Source organism: Phyllopteryx taeniolatus, chromosome 11, assembly GCF_024500385.1.
Source record: "Phyllopteryx taeniolatus isolate TA_2022b chromosome 11, UOR_Ptae_1.2, whole genome shotgun sequence".
Classification (NCBI taxonomy): domain Eukaryota; kingdom Metazoa; phylum Chordata; class Actinopteri; order Syngnathiformes; family Syngnathidae; genus Phyllopteryx; species Phyllopteryx taeniolatus.
In genome coordinates, this window is record NC_084512.1 from 6,011,840 (window position 1) to 6,032,986 (window position 21,147).

The 21,147-nt window shown below is 41.9% G+C and overlaps 2 protein-coding genes across 7 annotated transcripts in view; one reads left to right on the forward strand and one right to left on the reverse strand.

Annotated features, from left to right (window-relative positions):
- LOC133486075 (gamma-aminobutyric acid receptor subunit pi) overlaps nucleotides 1–10,643 on the reverse strand; it is a 46,935-nt gene extending 36,292 nt beyond the window's left edge. For all 5 annotated transcript variants that reach the window (XM_061790694.1, XM_061790693.1, XM_061790696.1 and 2 more), the window contains exons 1-2: nucleotides 10,453–10,643; nucleotides 5,094–5,186 (exon numbers count right to left, since the gene is read on the reverse strand). In XM_061790694.1, the coding sequence (XP_061646678.1) occupies nucleotides 5,094–5,146 (53 nt within the window). In that variant the 5' untranslated portion in view covers nucleotides 5,147–5,186; nucleotides 10,453–10,643. The remainder of the gene's footprint in view (nucleotides 1–5,093; nucleotides 5,187–10,452) is intronic.
- Nucleotides 10,644–15,960: 5,317 nt separating this feature from the next.
- Nucleotides 15,961–20,450, forward strand: LOC133486014 (uncharacterized). Of its 2 annotated transcripts, XM_061790579.1 has the most exons (3): nucleotides 15,961–16,482; nucleotides 17,125–17,239; nucleotides 17,972–20,450. In XM_061790579.1, exon 3 carries the CDS (start codon nucleotides 18,403–18,405, stop codon nucleotides 19,930–19,932), a length of 1,530 nt encoding a protein of 509 aa, XP_061646563.1. In that variant the 5' UTR covers nucleotides 15,961–16,482; nucleotides 17,125–17,239; nucleotides 17,972–18,402; the 3' UTR covers nucleotides 19,933–20,450. The 2 variants fall into 2 exon arrangements, with proteins under 2 accessions (XP_061646563.1, XP_061646564.1); XM_061790580.1 differs by lacking the exon at nucleotides 17,125–17,239 and having other exon boundaries at nucleotides 15,962–16,482.
- The last annotated feature ends 697 nt before the right edge of the window (nucleotides 20,451–21,147 follow it).

Sequence of the window (21,147 nt, forward strand, 5' to 3'; positions counted from 1 at the left end):
CCTCTAGGGCCAGCCATAATGATGATCTGGACTAAGATAAAAGCAAGTCAGACACCTCTGATCAAATGAAATCCAACCCAAGAGGTGTATAAAAAAATCTGCCTTTACATTGATCAATAATCTCAGTTTTAATTGGCGCCCTGAGAGGTTATTAACACAACAATGTGTTTATTGTGGTTGTAGCGGACATGCCACGCAAAAGATGCCACCCGGGACCCCAGCCTCGCACTACCGCCGCTCCCCGTAGAATGTAAGCTGCCCACTGGCGGATGGTCCAGTCGGGGTCGTGAACCTCGGTCCCCCATGGTGGGTGAGGAAAATGGCCTCGTTATCTTAAACCCAATAATTAATATTTTATTCCACTGGTTTTAAACCACAAAATAATCCTACAATGGAAAAATAATGTCAAAAGGCAGTCCAGCCCCTCGGTGTTCGGTGGTAGAAAAGGAGGGGGGAAGTTTGACCCGCTCTGGCCATAAAAGGGGCCGGAGCTGGGAAAAAGGGAGAAGTTTTTGGAGTCTTGGTGCAGAAGCTTTTTTGGTCACTCCGGTCAACTCGCCGACGACCGCGCCAGGCAGGACGCCCACCTCACCCGAGGTTGCATGGACACATCAGACGATTCCCAGCTGCCGCTTCCTGCAAGCGCTCCGAGCCACCCTGCTTGGGGGCCCGAACTCATTCTAAGGGAACGCAACGCGCCTGCTCCGAACATCACCCAAGAGACTCGTCGCCCTCCTGTTTTCCCTCCCTCCCTTCCGTCAAATCCACCTGCTCACGGAGCGGACCGGGCTGGCCGAACACTCGGGAGCCTGACTCGCCGGCTTCAAACGTGTTCAAAGACACGTAAGTCCAACATTGCGGTCTACTAAAAGTACAGATTAGTGCATATTTGGGTTTATATTAACGAGACCAGGAGTCCTCAGCTATATGCATTCACTACATGCCCATTCTGCTCATCTCACGTCACAAATCCCTTCCTTTGCCAATGTTCGTAGATACCTTGTTTGTTTTTTGTTTGTCTGTGTTTTATCCTGTAGAAAGCATTTTTGATTATTAAATTTTCTATAAAATTCACCACTTGCATTGATTATATGTGTGTTTGGGTTCGGAACGAAACATCGAGAAAGTCTAGAACTCAAGTTCCTAAAATGTAGCCACCTTCTGATAAGAGACTGATTATAAAGGTTTGTCGTCATTTCGCCTCAAGTTAAACTTGTAAAAATATGACGTGGTGCCCCTAATATCAATCAAATATGTTGATTTATAATGCTGTAATTTAAAATTACGATAGCCCGGAAGTGACGCAGGGGCCGCTTCCAACTCATCATTTTCTTCTAAATTACGCAGAATTTGATGCTATGGCTATGTTGATGCTATGGCTATGTTGTCTATGTGTGAGCACATTCCATTACCATAGCGACCAAAGTCTGAGCACTTATTAACAAGAGAAAAGAAGATTAGCCCTAGTGAAACTAGCGTTGTTGCAGTGCAAATTATATTTGGATATCCGTTTTATGCGCTGCATGCTTTGAACTGTGGGGAGATTTCCTATGTAAAGTTCTGTTTAAAAGGACTTCGAGGATCGCGAATGGGTCATGAATCCTGAGCGTTTGCACGCTCCTCGTCTTCTTCCCGCTATGCTCTGGAGTTGCTAACCAGACTAGCTATATGCCCGTTGTGGTGTTGGGAATTTTATTCTGAGTTTCGCTGTGTAAGTAGGAGGTTTGGGAAGTCCCTGGTCACGAGAACGTGTTCTATACCGAGAATCCTGTTACACATCAGTCGAACTCTGAGCTAGAGTGCTAGCTCTTTGTGTGTGAAAAAAAAAACACGTGGCACCCACAACGGTCGCCATTTTCGCTTTGTGTTAAAATCACAAGCCTCTCATCGAACGCCATTTTGTCATTTAAAGACTCAAGGCTTCATAATTCGTCTTCCGTCTTGGAGAGACGTGACGTCATCGTGACGCTGCCACCTTGGTTTATTCCTTCGTGGCAGGATCCGTAGCATAAGCTCTGGGTTGTCCTCGAGTGCCCCTCATGGACGTTCAGCCCATCACACAATTTCCGGGTGTGTGACTGGAAAATTGCGCTGACTAGCTCCGGCTTAAGCCGCTAGTTAGCTATTACCGATCGTGTGCTAAGGCACCGCATTCATCTTGGGTTGTTGCTTTCAAAACAATAAACGTGGGCTTTCATAATAAGCACCGCCGTGTGCTTTTTGTGTGCTGATAAGCTTCCGGTGTGCGCTGGCGTCACCATTTGCCTAGGCAACCGAACAACCCCGAGAGCTTGCCTTAATTCATGATAGTTAGAGAGAGCATTTTAAATTTAAAGCCTCCGTTTTCGCTCATTTTTCGAAACGCCGACGCCGCGATCGTTCACTGCTATACAGCAACACCGTCACCTTCCGCCACTAAACGTGCACAACACCTTCTGTCGAATTAAACTGTGCAAGCTTAACTTCGGTTTCTCCTTAACTTCGCACCTGCGCATTTGCATTATTGTGGACTTTGGTTATTGCGCCTCCATGAAGCGCACTTCACCGCCATTCGTGGCCTCACGGTGCGAAAGGGGGGTCACACAAGACTCCGCCCATGATGCACCATGCACAAAACGGAGGATGGTCCACACACTGAGACTGGACCGCTCAAGCAGGTCCAACCTCCGTGACAGCATCCTTGCCACGCCAAGGACTGCACCATGTCCGCCAACGCAGTCGCCCGACTGAGACACTGGTGAAACCAAACGCGCTGCTCCGCCACAAACCAAAAACATTATGACCAAAATAACAGGTATCCGCAGTGCCCCCACCGGTGACGCGTGTAGCCTGAGTACCGTCGGGGGGTCCACCAAAACTAACTACGCAGGATCCACATGGTCTCGCAAGACTATCCACCATGCCGCCTTCGACAACACTCACATGCTCCAGCATTTAGAAAAATTCGGCGTCACTCAGGCCAATCTCAGCGGAATCCCCAGACGTTCAAAGCATTTTCTAGGGGGCCTACTCATGGCTGCCGCCTCCCTCCGCACATTGTTTAGCATAGGAACCTCCACGGTTAACGCCATCAGCTTAAACACGGTTAAGAACAAATTGGTGAAGTCCAGACCGAAATTCCTAACATCCGACGCAACATGAAGAGACAAACCGCTAACCTCCAATCGCGAGACACTGAAGGGCACTATCCTTGTCCTCAACACTCACGGTGTCATCCTGAACCAATCTAGGCAAAGCATAAGTAAACTGCTGTCGGTGGTGCAAACGGATTATGCTCAAACACAGATTGTTACCACATTGATGAATGACATGCTACATGAAATCTCTTCGTCCATAGACCAATTAGCAATGGGTAGAATCCCTCCGTATTTGGTTCCCCTGAGCTTAATCGAAACCATCCTGTCTAAAGCTCTGGCAAGCCGCAATAGCCCTGTCCAAGCCCACTTGGCTTTTTCTCTCGGGAGTTCCAGTGTCCTGTATGTCAACCCTGAGTTCCGAGAAGTAGACTTCCTTGTTACTCTTCCAATTATCTACTCCCGCAACATCTATCGCCTAAAAGACGTAATTAATGTTGGCACCTGGCAAAGAGAAGAAGAAGAAGAAGAATCCCCTTTTATTGTCATGAACATGCATGCACGCACACAAAATTTGTTCTCTGCATTTTACCCATCACAGTGAACACATACACATGTTAGTGGAACACACTGGAGCAGGGGGCAGCTGAAGCGCCCGGGGAGCATTTCAGGGTATCAGTGTCTTGCACAAGGACACCACAGCCGTGAGTCCGGGGGATGTTGGTGTATGGTCCAGTCGGGGTCTTGAACCTAGGTCCCCCACGGTGGCAGGCGATGATCTTAACCATTGGGCCATATGCGTCCCACTCATGGTGTGTTTTTGTGTTTTTCGTTCGTCTTTGGAGACACGACACGGGAAGACTTGCTTTTCTTTCACCAACCTTTGCAAATCCGCTCAGTTTTTTCCCTGAGTTATTCACCGGAGCGCCGACCGCGGTCTTTGGCGCATGGAGACGGAGGCGACGACACAGAGGGAAGTGAGGTGAAACTCCGCAAGAGAGGATAGAGATTGGCGTTTCCATCCATCCACCTCGCGAATGTAGGCTCCCTACCCAACAAAATGGACGAGCTTCATCTTCTGATAAAGTCCAGTAAAGACTTTGGACGTTCCGCCGCCATGTGCTTTACGGAGACTTCACTTTGTGAGGCTGTACCCGATGGCGCCGTCATGCTTCCGGGCTTTCATCTTCACCGAACAGACTGCATCACGGAGTTAACGGGGAAAACAAAAGGCGGCGGGATATGCTTCTATATCAACGAAAAATGGTGTACGGACGTCACGGAGCTCAGCACACACTGCAGCCCGCATTTGTACATTGTAGACATAGGTGGCCATGTGTGCTTGTAAAATGATTGCAGTAGATTTGTACTCCACTGGTAGAGGGCAACTGATCATAATCCCACTAAAGCTGTCCACGCCTCTGATCTGAGCACCAATGTGGGTTTGCTGATGGACTGTATAGTACTGCAGATTAGGGCTCCAGGGTCTTCAAACAAAACAATTACATGCAGCATATAATTGTAATAAGGTACTGCCTCAAAGAATTGTAATTTAAAATGTGCTGTTTCAAGAAGTCCAAATTAATCAAGGGGTGATATTTACAGTCCTGACAAAACAATTGATTTTTGTGTTTTTGGATGTGTTTTTTTATTTCTTGGATGAGCTCTGATTGAATGCGCATCTATGGAGCTCAGACACAGTTTGAAGGAAGAGTCAAGGCTTCATTCCTGATAAAAAACAAATGTTGCACGAAATATCTCATCCCCATGAGACGTGTGCTGGTGTGTCTGCGTATTGATTTGTGCAGGCTTAATCAGATCAACAGCATCATGAATGTGTAAATGGAATTTTAACGTTCACGGTCTGATGAGTGGAGTTGATTGTCAATGTGGCACGAGCCTTGATATTTCACACATATGTTTTTATCCCACATAAAGCTTATCTGACAGGAAATTTTGTTTCCTCCCCGTTGAGGTTACTCCCAGCGATTGTATTTCTTCTTCTGTAAGCAATCTTACCTGCTAATGAGGAGCACAGAGAAAAGGGTCCCCGCAGATACAAATACACCCATGGCTGCAGAGAAAGTGGAGAGGATGAGTAGTGTCTGGGATCTGGAATAAGAAACACAGCAGGTAATAACATGCAATTTAGCATGATGCAAGACTTGAAAGATTGTATTCTCTTTTAAATTAATACTGTTTTCTGCATATAAAAAATTATGCAAGAAAATGTTTGCGCTTCACAATGGACTTTGAAAATCCCACAGCTATTTAAAAAAAAAATAAATAAATAAATATTCAAATGTGGTCACTGATGGTGTATTGGTACATTCGCCTTACTTTGGTGCAGGCAACGTGGGTTCAGTTCCCAATCAGTGACAGTGTGAATGTGAGTGCGAATGGTTGACCGTGTCTGTATGTGCCCTGTGACTGACTGGCAACCAGTTCAGGGTATAGTCCGCCTTTCGCCCGAAGTCAGCTGGGATATGCTCCAGCGCCCCGTGACCCTGAACAGGATAAGCAGTGTTGAGAATGGCTGGATGGATGAAATTCAGATGCCAAGCATTACAGATAATCTTCCTGATTGTTCACAAATATCCTCAAATATACAGTTGTTTAGCTCATATGAGAACAGGGAAGAGCCCCTGTCTGTCTGATGACCTCAAAAGACCCTTTGTCTTCAAGGCTGTACCTTATACAGCAGTGAAATACAATGATGACATGCCTCTGGGATATTCCTTATACAGCATAATGACTTCTCTCTGTGAAGAGATGTGTAGCTCAAAGCCACAGACTTGGAACCAAAGCAAAAAGGAGCATTGCAGTTTCCGCCAAAGTGGCTTCCTAGAACTCGAAGATGAAAGCAATCAAAAAACTTTGAGACTTTTACCTTCAGCACTGGGACTGACTCCTGCCCAGAAGGCAAAGGAAATATTGACACATAATCTAGTACTTAATGTTGAATGCAAATTTATGGCAATCGCAGGTTCCATCTACTGCAGATAAATAGGCATTCACACTCACATTCCGACCAAAAACAATTTAGAGTCTTCAATTAACAATACATGCATGTTTTTGGTATGTGGGAAGATACTAGAGTACCCAGCGAAAACCCACGCACGCACGGGGAGACCATGCAAACTCCACACAGGAAGGCATTGGAAACCCAGTCTTCAGAACTGCGAGGCGGATGTGCCAACCACTTTACACTGTTGATACTCACTCCATCCATCCATCCATCCATTAATCCATTTTCTCTACCACTTATCCTCATTAGGGTTGCAGGTGTGCTGGAGCCTATCCCAGCTGTCTTTGGGCAAGAGGCAGGGTACACCCTTGACTTGACACCAGCTATACTCACTGATGTTGAAAATGATTGAGAAATCATTAACATGAACACTATTTACATAGATGAATATCACTAATTATGACTAATAACATACAATTAAAAGACAATTCAAGGACATTTGATATTTATGAAGTGCCCGTCTAAGATTACTCAATACCCCAAAAAGTACCTCTCAGTTTCAAAAAGGTCAGTGACCCGTGCCCTGCCATAAAATCAGATTAGAAAGAAGAAAAAAAAAAGTTGGGAAGAAAGAACTTTGCGAGATAAAGCAAAACATTTGCAAGATCTGGCAATACAATGGAGGTAATATAATTTGGAATTGAATCACACTTATTTGGGAAAAAAATATGCCTCTGGTTTAAACTGCCCTTCGTACACACAATGCCACCCTACTGAAAAAAGAAGAATACGTGTTATTCAACATAAACATCATCACAGGTTTCATTTTTTGGGAGAGTAGTAGTGTTTTGACATTAAATAACAGTGGGTAACCTATTTTTACAATGTTGACTGTGAAGAATTTTAAACTGTTAAAAATGTTTTTTGTTCAGTTATCAAAGAGATTATGATGGTGACTGTTTTACCCAGGAAAGGAAATTACTATCTGTGGAAGAAATACTTTTGAAATGTTTGGAAAGGTTCCACTTTGTTCCAAACGCAGCCCCCTGCATCAATACACTGGAAAAAAAATAAATGAAAAGTTTATTCCTTTCACACCACAAATAGCAGGTAGACTGTGGTAAAAAAAAAGAAGCTTCAGTTTGCCTGAAAAGTGCCATAATATTCTATGACTTTTAACTACTAGTGTGAAGGAACTGTCATGACCGTGAGAATATTATGTTTCCTTACGTCAATAAAAGCCCAAATTATTCACAAAAACATAATCTCCTGAATATTATCTTTCTATCTGTTATTAATAACATTTCAGATATTTATTCCAAGCTTTTCAGGTCAGCTTTTGTTCAACAAAAAAAAATGTATCGGGACAGAATTTTCAAAGTTCAATACTTTTTGAAACTATTGCTAGATTTCCCTTCCCTGACCAGAATATGACACTAAAGAATTTTACTACTCAATCAATTAATTCAATATTGATTTTTACTTAATTTTTACTTAATAATCTGCAAGTTGCAAGTTTTTTTCAACCAATGCAAACAATATCCTGACATGATAGCAGTACATAACTACCAATCTGAGAAAGAGCCAATAGAAAGCTTTTTTTTTAAGGAAAAACGTGACTGGATGAAAGTCTGCTGCATCCATTGGGCTAATCATGGTGTCTGTGGTAGAGCAAAGTAGAATAAACCAACAGAAGCTTGCTATGCAGCCTGATTCTCTGGGTATAAACTAAGACAAGATATCTCTTCACTGTTGCATTTAATGTGACCCAGATAGGTGTAAAATCCATCCATTTTCTGAGCCGCTTCTCCTCACTAGGGTCGCGGGCGTGCTGCAGCCTATCCCAGCTATCATCGGGCAGGAGACGGGGTACACCCTGAACTGGTTGCCAGCCAATCGCAGGGCACATACAAACAAACAACATTCGCACTCACATTCACACCTTCGGGCAATTTAGAGTCCCCAATTAATGCATGTTTTTGGGATGTGGGAGGAAACCGGAGTGCCCGGAGAAAACCCACGCAGGCACGGGGAGAACATGCAAACTCCACACAAGCGGGACCATTGATTGAACCCCGCTCCTCTGAACTGTGAGGCTGAGGCTCTAACCAGTCGGCCACCGTGCCGCCTAGGTGTAAAATAATTCATAAAAATAATCAACAATGATGGTCACTATGGGAATTTGTGTGATATGTGACAAACCACATTCCACTGACTGACAGGCCATAGTCCAGCATCTGCTCTCGTTATGTGACCACCTCCAAGAACACTCTCATCTTTTTAAGAGTGGCAGTCTTCCAAAGTGATGCATATCCTTCTGCTGTGACACGATCTGTGGGCACTTTGATTTAAAGCGGACTTGAAAAGGGCATATATCCATCCATCCATTTTCTGAGCCGCTTCTCCTCACTACGGTCGCGGGCATCCTGGAGCCTATCCCAGCTGTCATCGGGCAGGAGGCGGGGTACACCCTGAACTGGTTGCCAGCCAATCGCAGGGCACATAGAAACAATCAACCATTCGCACTCATAGTCATGCCTACGGGCAATTTAGAGTCTCCAATTAATGCATGTTTTTTGGGATGTGGGAGGAAACCGGAGTGCCCGGAGAAAACCCACGCAGGCACATGGAGAACATGCAAACTCCACACAGGCAGGGCCGGGGAATGCATATCCTCACTAGGGTCGCGGGCATGCTGGAGCCTATCCCAGCTAACTTTGGACCAGAGGCGGGGTACACCCTGAACTGGTCGCCAGCCAATGGCTTAAATTTTTTTTTAAAGCTCCTCAGCATCCCCATATCGAAGCTTTCGCCATGTTTCTTTGACTTGTAATTCTTGAAAACTAAAGCGTGAGGGGAGACCTTTTTTCTCTGAAGAAGAACCAGGACACTTTGACATTTTAGAATTGGACAATTGGACCGTAGCAGAAGGATTTATGATATTTTGATGCAGCTGCACTTCAAATAAACCTGTGGTCTCCTTGATCATTCTCTGACTGCATGCAAGTGCCAGCACGAGAATATATGGATATCATTAAAGTGCATATAGGAAAACAGTCAACTAGCATGTTAGGAGTTAATCTGGATGGATGATATCCATCCATTCATTTTTTTATATCGCTTGCCCTCTTTCGGGGCACAGGTAGCCTAGAGCCTTTGCTAACTTTGCTAACTTTGAACTAAGAGATGTGGTACACCTTCACACTCACATTCATCATGAGTGGATGGACAATTTTGACTTCAATGAAACATCCATATTTTTGGAACGTGATAGGAAGCAGACAAACACCGGGAGATCGTGCAAGCTCATGGGGTGCTCCAAACTCCAATGAGCTGATATGGATCAAACCCAAAGAGAAAACGTTTTAAAGTTTTTGTTATTTTTTAAACGCTATCACCAATGAATTCAATTTTTTTTAAAGGCCCTCCATCTGAAAGCGGGAAACACAACAGCACTTGCAGCTCTGGAGTTTTGATGATAACACTCCCGTTTACCACACAACTCTATTTATGTAAATCACATTCCCCTACCCTCCAGCCCCTGTTTGTGATGGTTGGCCAGCATTGTGAGATCTGAAAGCTGGCAGCTGGCAGTTTTGAACTAATGAGTGAACAAAAGATGCACCAATTAAGTATGCTTTGCAATCTGGGTCTGTTCCAAAGATAAAAGGAGTTACACGAGTGTTACAAATAATTTGTGAAATTAGAGGAGGCCTTAGAGACACCATACAGGGTAATTTTTGGCGTGCTTTGCATTGTGGAATTGTAGCAGCAGTACTATGAGTTATTGTATACAAATACGTGTGTCGTTGATACTACATATTGACAATAACCACAAATCTGACAAACAAGATTGCTTGTTTTACTGGTCAATTCACAATTTATATAAGAGCCATACGAGCACATTGAAGCTCAGAGTTTAATGGATTCCTGACCTCGAATAAAGGTTGCTTTTAGCTTTTTAGTGTAACCCAGATGTCCCATGTCTACGATCAAAAAGCATGCATGGTTAAACAAAAAAAAAACGGTAATCCATTGACAGTCACACCTACAAACAACGATGCAAATGCAGTCAATGCACTCGTGCGCAGAAAGAAATAAAGGACGAGGCACATATGCACTCACAAACAGCGCATACAAACACGAGGCGACGAACGTAAGGTGGTTACTATTTCAGAGTTGGAAGTTTAGAAATTGCTCATCCTTCAAAGTTCGCAATCTTCAGCAGACTTCAAATCTGCCTTTGACTGCACGCTCACGCATCGGAAAAAAATAATGCGGCACAAGAAAATAGACTGCTCCGACATGAATAAAATAACGTCTTAAAAAAAAAAGAAAAAGGAAAAAAAAGTCACAATAGAAAAGTGTTACTTTACACACGGCAATTTCAGGTTAAAAGATGCAATTTACCTAGAACTGCCGATGAATGAGATGTCACATTTTATATCGCGTCCTTGATTCTTGACTTGTGCGATCCGAAATGGAAGAGATCCCCTTCTGGTCTGGGTCCTTGCAATGGAGACAATTCTATTAAAGACGGCACCTGCTGATCCGAGCTCACAGAGGAGCGACAGACCGACCGGTTATGCTCAGTCAGCAGATTCCCGTTAACCGCTTCTGCGCAATGACGCACGCCGTGGGCATGCCAGCTGATGTGGAATTTCCAAAACATGGAATTTAAAATCTGCGATGATGACGAGACGACAAATGTGTTACCTTTTTGTTGTGCTCTGTGGATAAAAACAAACAAACAAACAAACAACAAACAAAAAACTGGGACATTTACAGCATGTGATTGACCTTTAATGACGTGCGCAGTGACATATATAAGAAATAATATTAGTTTCATCTACTCACAAGAATTCCCATCAGCTAAATGAAATAATTGTAGCCTGAATGAAATGGCCACAACATGCACGCTGTGTGATCTATTTTGGTTGTTTGAAGAAATCAAGTGACAATAATCCTGTCAGCACATATTTAACGCTTGGAACCAGCACCTGCGGGCTGTTATGCTTTCTAATCGGCCACATTGAGAACAGACTGCTTCATGGGGTGACAAATAATAATAAAAGCCAAATAAGAGGCAGGGGAGAGGTCAAACCTTTCCCTGTAAATGTGTTTGTTTACCTGTGTGTGAGATGCACCAAGGACACAACAACATGCCCTAAGGCGATGGGAGGTCACTCATGCAGCTCTACTGTTCCAATGTTAGCTCACGTGTGCTATAACTGTTGAAGCTCAGTTGATAAGGCAGGAAGAGTGCCACATTGCCAGCTTTCATGAGGGCGAGGGTGCTTGGCCCTTTGTTGGCCAACAGCCGTTCAGTTGAAGCATGCTCACAAGCAGGATGTTGAATATGCTCCACACATTTTCAAGTCTCTCCAGAGATGCTCAATTGGGTTTAAGTCAGTGCTCTGTCTGGGCCATTTAAAAACAGTCACTGAGTTGTTCTGAAGCCACTCCTTCGGTATTTTAGCTGTGCGCTTTGGGTCATTGTCTTTTTTGAAAGTGAACCTTCGGCCCAGTCTGAGGTCCTGGGCACGCTGGAAAAGGGTTTCTTCCAGGATATCCCCGTACTTGGCCGCATTCATCTTTCCTTCGATTGCAACCAGTCTCCCTGTCCCTGCAGCTGAAAACACCCCCACAGCATGATGCTGCCACCACCATGCTTCACTGTCGGGACTGTATTGGACAGGTGATGAGCAGTGCCTGGTTTTCTCCACACATGCCACTTAGAATTAAAGCCAACAATTTCTATCTTGGTCTCATCAGACCAGAGAAACTTATTTATCACCATCTTGGAGTCCGTCAGGTGTATTTTAGCAAACTCCATGTGGGCTTTCATGTGTCTTGCACTGAGGAGAGGCTTCTGTCGGGCCACTATGCCATCAAGCCCCGACTGGTGGCGGGCTGCAGTGATGGTTGACTTTCTAGAACTTTCTCCCATCTCTCAACTGCATCTCTGGAGCTCAGCCACAGTGATCTTTGGGTTCTTCTTTACATCTCTCACCAAGGCTCTTCTCCACCAATTGCTCAGTTTGGCCGGACGGCCAGCTCTAGGAAGCGTTCTGATCGTTCCAAACGTCTTCCATTTCACGATTATGTAGGCCACTGTGCTCTGAGGAACCATAAGTGCAACAGAAACCTCTTTTGGTAACCTTGGCCAGATCTGTGCCTTGCCACAATCCTGTCTCTGAGCTCTTCAGGCAGTTCCTTTGACCTCATGATTCTCATTTGCTCTGACATGCACTGTGAGCTGTAAGGTCTTATATAGACAGGTGTGTGGCTTTCCTAATCAAGCCCAATCAGTATAATCAAACACAGCTGGACTCCAATGAAGGTGTAGAACCATTTTAAGGATGATCAGAAGAAATGGATAGCACCCGAGTTAAATATGAGTGTCACAGCAAAGGGTCTGAATACTTATGGGTGTGTGATATTTCAGTTTTTCTTTTTTAATAAGTCTGCAAAAAATCTTCTGTCAATATGGGGTGGTGTGTGTACATTAATGAGGGAAAAAATTAGCTGAAATGATTTTAACAAATGGCTGCAATATAACAAAGAGTGAAAAATTTAAGGGGGTCTGAATACTTCCCATACCCACTGTATTTGCATTAAAGGTTGTCTGGAGCTACACTAGTCTGTAAAAGGTCAAATGTGTGCACACTGGCCACACATTCCATGTAAATGTAACATTTTTACTTTCAATTTGGTAGCAACTTTACACGTCATTGTCGCTCTTACCAATAATTATTTTTCATGTGTTTACTCATAACTGTAGTACATGCTCAGATGCCAAAAGACACTGAGTGGCCGTTATTTTGGAAAAGTGATATTTCTATGTTACCTTCTTGACCTTTGTCATTGTTCATGACATTAACACAGCATTTTTACAATGCCAAATAGTTACCTAACATCTACTTCAAAGTGAGGGGTCAGTGGCCTTCATAGGTCATCCCAATCTAGCAACAGGGGGAAAAAAAATGAAAACAGCACCAACAAACAGAAACAACTAAAAGCTACTGTAAATAGTTCAACAAATCATAACAGTTTTGTTTGAAACGGTAAGAGGAAACTGCCATATTTTAGGGAAATATTTTAAAGGTATCATTCTGGACAAAAATTTCTTCCTGGCAAAAACGTTTTTCTGTCCCAGACTGCAGTTTAGTGCCAGTTTGAGAGGTTTTATGGCTGTCACAGTGCTCCAAACACTTTGAGCTATCCAAGGCAAATTTCTCAAAACAGGATCGCTTCTTGACAAACCACACAGCGGAAGTTCGGCTATTGCTACCATTGATGAAAACATCAAACTTCTAAAGCAGTCGTTTGCAGAAAGTCAGGGAAAGCCAATCCGGAGGGCTACACAGGAACATCAACAAAAGGATGAATCAGCGGATGCTTCAGAGAGGGAAGTAGCTTTACCTGTACCAAATTCCGGTTGTTGATCATTATAATCTTCTGCTTGAAGCCACTTGATGCCTTTGGCTTTGCGCGAATGAATGCTCTCGGACTATAGTGTTTTCATCAGTGGTGGTAGGAGGAGGCCTTCTGCTGTGTGGTTTGTCCAGAACAAAACCTAATTCGAAAGAAACTTGCCATGGATAGCGTAAATTATAATACTCCTTGGAGCAGTGCAATGCCCATAAAGCTTCTCAAGCTGGAGAAGCTCAAGCTTGATCTGCAGTTGAGGACAGAATTAATTTTTGCCAGGCGGCAATTTTGCAACACTGCCCAATGTAAACTGGTGAGGCATGGACAATATGCATACAAAACCTGTAAAGCCTAAGCTGTCAAATACTGATGACCTCACGTCTATCTGGAAGATACCTGAAACAAAATAGTAATAAGTGACTTTGGGGCCACCTTGTATCAATCTCACCAGTTACAAAATTAGGTTCACTTAAAAAAATCAGATTACCACAAATATAAGTCTAGATGTAGGTGAAAATAATGTCTTTAAAAGAGATAATCATTCCCAGTATTGTTTGCACTGTTAACAGAAAGATAAAACATTGTATAAAATTATTATTAGAATTATTATTATGTATCACGTTTGCAGTTTGCAGTGCTGTAGAAGTATGCTCAAATTTACTGCAAACGGTGCTGGTCACGTTCTTATTTCCACCCATCAGTGTTCTATTAATTAGGGTTGCAGGGGAGCTGGAGCCTATCCCAGGTGACTTTCGATGAGAGGTGGGCTACACACTAAAAAGTTGGGCAGCCCTTTTTTGCCATTATGGGTATCGTGTCACCAGAGAAGAATTTCTCTGGTGACACGATAACACACACACACAAAATAAGGTTTTTGGAGTATCATATTCAGTTTTTTTAATGTTTTTTATTTTGTTTTGTTAGATTCACACCTCATCAACACTTTCCACCCCCATGTGCCCGCTGATTGGCTGGCAACCAGTATAGGATGTACCCAGCCTTTCATCCCAAAGTCAAGTGTGATCTGCTCCCGCTCACTTACGAGCCTAATGAGGACAAGTGGTATGGAAAATGGATGGAACCTCTGAACATCCTTGAAGTGCTCCTTCTTTGTACTTGTTTAGTCATGACAGAGTCTGGGACCAGTGACTACTTGAAGGCCAATTCCTTCCCAACCTCTTCCTCTATCAGCAAGTCTACTTGTGATGAATGCACACCTCCGTTCCCTGCCATTATAATTCTGCTGAGAAACGTTACCAAATCCACCTGAGCCCTCATTCATCTGCAGCTTTTTACCTCAGGTCATAGCTGTATGTGTATATTTTATTTATGCTTTATCTGCACTGTGTGCCATCATTTAAATTTGTGTTAAAGGTACACACTGAAATCAAACCCATCCACCGTTTTTCCGGTGATGTTTTGGGCTCTCAACAAATCAATTGTGTGAAATGTTATTCACGCGTGGTGATTTGCAAGCTGCTGAATATGATGAGATGATTAAGTTTTTCTTCCCCAAGCATCTTTGTGATGTGAGTGACAAAGGTCGAATCATCACCCAAGGATTGAAGAGGGCCTCTGTCCTCTCCAGTAATTTACCATGTGACCACAGAGCAAGAGGGGCTTGCTTCCATATTGACATGGTCATGGATTATGCAACATGTCATTTGCTACAATGGATATGGTAAAACGGTTCACCTGTTTAGAACGGTGACCTTACCTTTCTTCCACATCTCGATGATGGATTTCTCTGCAAAGCTTCATTTATGTATGCATTGCAAACCGAGTTTAAAGTCACAAACCAACTGCATCGATTGGATTGCCCATGAATCAGATGCGACAAGATCAATATTGATATCAGCAAAATGAAAGCAGCAAAACTAGTTATTTTGTACGGAAGCGTATTGTACGGAAGTACGGAAGCGTATTGCATTCACTTGGAGAAAAAAAAAAACTCCTGTTTTTCTGAGTAATTTTTTGGAGGGCTTTGTTTTTCTGACTATCTTTTTCTGTTTTTCGGACTAATTTTTTTCCGCCTGTTTTTCTGACTATTTTTTTCTGTTTTTCTGACTAATTTTTTTTCCGCCTGTTTTTCTGACTATTTATTTCTGTTTTTCTGACTAATTTTTTTTCCGCCTGTTTTTCTGACTATTTATTTCTGTTTTTCTGACTAATTTTTTTTCCGCCTGTTTTTCTGACTATTTTTTTTTTCTGTTTTTCGGACTAATTTTTTCCACCTGTTTTTCTGACAATTTTTTTTCTGTTTTTCGGACAAATTTTTTTTACACCTGTTTTTCTGACTATTTTTTTTCTGTTTTTCGGACTAATTTTTTTGCACCTGTTTTTCTGACTAATTTTTTTCTGAGTTATCGGGACACACGAACTCACGCGAGAACCTGCGAACTGCAAGTAAGTAATAGACGAAGTCGAACGTCTCCTCGGCATGATTTCATTAAGGTAACAGTTACTATATGTTTAGCTGATGCTGTTCATTGCTCGTCCTTGACTTGACAACGTGCTTTTCATCATAACGTTAGTATACAATAACATTACGCTTCCGTAAGTAGAACGAGACATTCGTTGTAACGTTAGTTTATATACTAAGTATACACTAACACTCCAGAGGCATAGTAACAGTGTTAATTGTTTAACATGGGGCACGTAAGCATGTAAACAACACAGAACGTTGCCAGTAGACTATTTTTTCTGAGTAATTTTTTTCTGTTTTTCTGACTAATTTTTTTTCCGCCTGTTTTTCTGACTATTTTTTTTTCTGTTTTTCGGACTAATTTTTTGCACCTGTTTTTCAGACTATTTTTTTTCTGTTTTTCGGACTAATTTTTTTGCACCTGTTTTTCTGACTAATTTTTTTTCTGAGTTATCGGGACACACGAACTCACGCGAGAACCTGCGAACTGCAAGTGACTCTTTGCGGACTCACTAATGGCGGATTACTGCTCGCACACCTTCAACCTGCCCATACGCGTTTACATTACCGCTTTAATTAAGGTAAGTCACATAATGAGTAACACACATTGTATAATACTCTTAATACTTTAGTTTTAGACTGCATACTATTCTAATGTAAGCCAATATTTACTATATGGTTTTATGTAGCAAGTAAGTAATGGACGAAGTCGAACGTCTCCTCGGCATGATTTCAGTAAGGTAACAGTTACTATATGTTTAGCTGATGCTGTTCATTGCTCGTCCTTGACTTGACAACGTGCTTTTCATCATAACGTTAGTATACAATAACATTACGCTTCCGTAAGTAGAACGAGACATTCGTTGTAACGTTAGTTTATATACTAAGTATACACTAACACTCCAGAGGCATAGTAACAGTGTTAATTGTTTAACATGGGGCACGTAAGCATGTAAACAACACAGAACGTTGCCAGTAGACTATTGAAATACTGTTAACAACAACAACAAAACTGATAAAAGCCCATATTGATCTGCTGAGTTTAGTCTTTTGCACTATTAGAGTGCCGTAATGTTATTATTTTTGAATAACCAGTCAAGGCTTTCATTACACAAGGACACAACACAAATCAGTTTTGGTGGTGATTTGAGTAAGCACATTAAAATGATAGATGATCTATAGCATATAGATGATGCCCTTTTCCTACATTTTTTCATTGCCAGCATTGCAATGGCTACATCCTCAACCCCTGGCCTCCCACAAGATGATGATGGTCTGTGGGAATTTCTACGCAACAGAGGTGTTCATGAGAGTATTCAGAAAATTAAACAAGATCATGTAAGTCACAGGAAATTTGTTCCTGCTGGTATATATTAATTTTTAAATGATTTTCTCAACTATATTTTACATTCAAATTAATTTATGATTATACTTTTACCAATACATTTTAGACCAGGGGTGTCAAACATTCAGCCCGCAGGCCAAAACTTGACCGCTGGGGGGCTACAATTGGGTCCGCAGCGTGAATTTTAAAATGAAAAAATACAGACGACATTGTGGCGGTGGGGACTAAGTATAATTTTGAGAATTATTATGCTCATCTAAAAAAGGAGTTGTAATAATTCCTAGCTCTTCAGTAGTTGATTTATCTTAAAACTGAAATACTATACTGTATTTTTCAGTTCCAAATATCTGTGTCTTATAGTTGCAAAATCTTTTTTTTAAACTTGCAAAAAAAGGTGAACCTCTGCAAACTGTTGTAGACTTGACTCTTTATCTGGAGTGAACAAGATGTTTCACATGGAGGGTCATCAGGTTCTCTAAGATATGGTCTGAGCATTCTCTATTAGAAACTTAGCTGTAAACTTAAATGTCTGATGTTATATAAGCGCACTCACATTATTGCCAGCTTCCAAATCTGTTTTTATTGTCTTACACTGTCCATTGTGTTATCATCTGCATTAAGCATTTGTAATTTGTTGTCCGAGAATTAAACACAGAAGTAAATATTGTTGGAGATAATAGTTTGTGTCATCATGTCTAATGTTTTCTTTTTTTTTTTAAATATAGATTGACAGCTCGATAATTGGAGAAATAGATGATGCTGCTTTGGCCTCTTACATTCCAGCCTATGGTGATAGGATTGCTACAAGGCATTTCTCAGTGGAAAAACAGAGAAGAGGTGGAGATGATACAAAAAGACTTTCCTTATTCCAAAAACTTAGTAAGAAAATGGGCACAATGGGTAACAAAGCCTGTGATCATGGTTTTGAGGGAGAGAGAGAGAGAATACAGTGAAACCAACAAATGTGTACCTAAAAAATAATAAGCGAGCCTAGAAGACAACCAGAAAAATAGAATTAGGGTGGATACATAACAACAAACAAGTCAGAAAACGCAGCGGTGGAGGAACCAGAGTTCTGGATATTAACAAGAATGCCACTAAAACTGAGATCCTGTCTCAAGCAAAACAACTGTTTTTCCCAAATGAGAAGTCAACAATGGGAAAGTGGGAAGAGTTCAGTCATGACATCGTTAACTTTCAGGAAGCACAAGTTGATGAGGACGTAAGTGTGCGGGAGTGTTATGACACACACAAATTAGCTTTGTTAAGATTTTATTTGTTCACAAAGACCCTTGCCGGTGGAGATGACCAAGAGGAAGGAGCTGACATACCGACAGATGAGCAACATGAAAACTCAACAGAATGTGGACAAAAGAAACAAACAATGGAAAAGGTGGAGCAGCTGACGTGGAAAAGACATAGCAGTGAAATAAGTCAAATACACACAACGGAAGATGATGAGCTGAGCACTGCAGCTGTTCAGATTATTGATCTTACGTCTTTGTGTAATACATCAGAGGTCAGTTTTGGTCCTTTGACAGGGGGTCCATTTTTAGGTGATCTTGATGATACACTCTTACATGATCCAAACCTTGCAATAGAAGACGAACAACTAAACATCCCCACTTACACCTCAACTCCTAATGATGCTGAGACAGCTTTTGGTAGACCACCAAGTCCTTCCTTTGAACTTTTACATGTGACTGTGAAACTTCACCGAGTAACTCTCTTAGATGAACTTATTACCCAATTCAAGGATGAAGCAGTGATGACAAACTCTGTGAAATACAGCTTCATCGATGAAATGGGGGCAGATGCTGATGGTGTGTCTAGGGATGTATACGCTGCCTTCTGGACAGAATTCCTAGACTGTGCAGCAGAAGGTGCAGATGTGAGGGTGCCATCGCTCTCCCCGAAATGGCAAGAGGAAGAATGGAAATCTGTTGGCAGGATATTGGCCAAGGGACTGAACGACCATGGGTATTTTCCATTTCGGCTGGCACAAGCCTTTACGGCAGCCATCATATTTGGTGAACACTCCGTTTCATCTGATTTACTGTTTGACTCCCTGATGTTGTATCTTAGTCAATCTGAGCGTCATCGTTTGTCCACTGCTTTGCAAGAAGCGGTTATCGGCGATGATGAGGAAGAGTTTCTTGATCTTATGGATCGCATGGGAGTAAGAACAGTACCGACACAACATAACTTGAGAGCTGTGCTTATCCAGGTTGCCCACAAGCAAATCATCCAGCATCCAAAATATGCATTGGATAATATTGCAGAGGTTGCAGGACCAACACTCAGGAAGTTTTTCCCTAATGTAGAGGATATGAAGAAGCTGTATGAGGACATTAAACCGACAACACGAAAGGTGATTAAAATGATAACAGCTTTTCCAGCTACTTCAGCAGAGAACCAAAGTTTGCGATTTTTACATCAGTACATAAGGGGATTGGATGAAATAAGTCTCCGGAAGCTGATGAGATTTCTGACTGGGTCGGATGTTATCTGTGTAAAAGAAATTCAAATCACTTTCACCTCTTTGGAAGGGCTAGCACGGCGGCCAATTGCCCATACTTGTGGCCCAACAGTGGAGCTGCCATCAACTTACAGTAGCTATCCTGAGCTTCAAGCTGAAATGGAGGCAATATTGTCCAGCAACACTCATGCAATGGACATAGCATAAGAGTAAGTGACTGATGTTCACATACACATTTTTCTGTTCCCCATTCAGCCAGCTATGATTGTTTAGACTGTGAATGTGGGCTATAGCATATAAGAAGAATATTTTGTTAGCTTAGGGTCTGTGTAAGTAATGCAAGAAACAATAACTCACACAAGCACAGATTGATTGAAAATGTTCTTTCTACCCTTTCAACAATTCACTTTTGTTAACAGTCTAGGATGGATGGGAATGTTTGCACGTTAGAAACACCATTGTATTTTTGCTGTTATAATAGAATTTGAATCTCTACCTCATGTCAAATGTTAGTACGACAGTGTTTGTGAGTCTGGTACAAGGTGGTTTGGGATTTTATGTAGTTCAAGAGTCCTGCTCTGTGAGACATGATATGTTTCAACCTGCAATCTTTAAATTGGACATGTTTCTTTTCCATGCTTGCATTGTTAAATGTTACGGGTATTAAATATGTGCAAACTCAAGTAAAGAACTTGCTATATTAAAATATATTCATAAGTATGCTTCATTTGCTGAAAGTTTAATGACAACTGCATTTTAACATAAATGTAGAGTGACATGGCATTCAAATACCTAAAAATACAGTAGTTGATCTGATCTGTTTATATGTTTGAGAGATGACATAATAAGCAAATACTAATAGTCACCAAATTTTGTTACGTCTAATTGTTTTGCTGCAGATTACACAGACAGCCAATTCACGAGAACACCCCCCCCCCAAAAAAAAATCTGGAATGTATCATTCCTTAGTGCTATAATAAACAAAAACTAAGTATCAAAAAAGAAAAAGGTTTCACTGCTCGGTATCAGCAGATATTGTGTAAGAGCTACATTTGACATTAAGCATACACACCATTATAGACACAATGTATTAGAAACCTTTATTTATAAATGATGAACACAATGAACCCAAGATTCCCCATGTTTTTTCATGCATACATTGGACGTTTGCTTTTCTGGAATAGAAAGAAGATATACGAGGCACAATGTTGAGATGTCCATTTGGAGCAAATTCACAGTAATTTACTGTTTTAATACCCTTTACAGTTAAATTCATGGTGCGTAAGGTCTACCATTTTTGGAGGGTTACATGATCCTGTCATTTGATCCTGTAGAGCAAGCAGGTTGTGTTCATGAAATCTGCGCTCGTATGTAAGCACGTAAGAACATGTAAAGCTCGATGGCTTCCTCTGGAGAGGTGGG

Bases quoted from the DNA above. Each gene is read 5' to 3' on its own strand.
- LOC133486014 (XM_061790579.1), top strand. From the start codon at position 18,403: ATGGGAAAGTGGGAAGAGTTCAGTCATGACATCGTTAACTTTCAGGAA.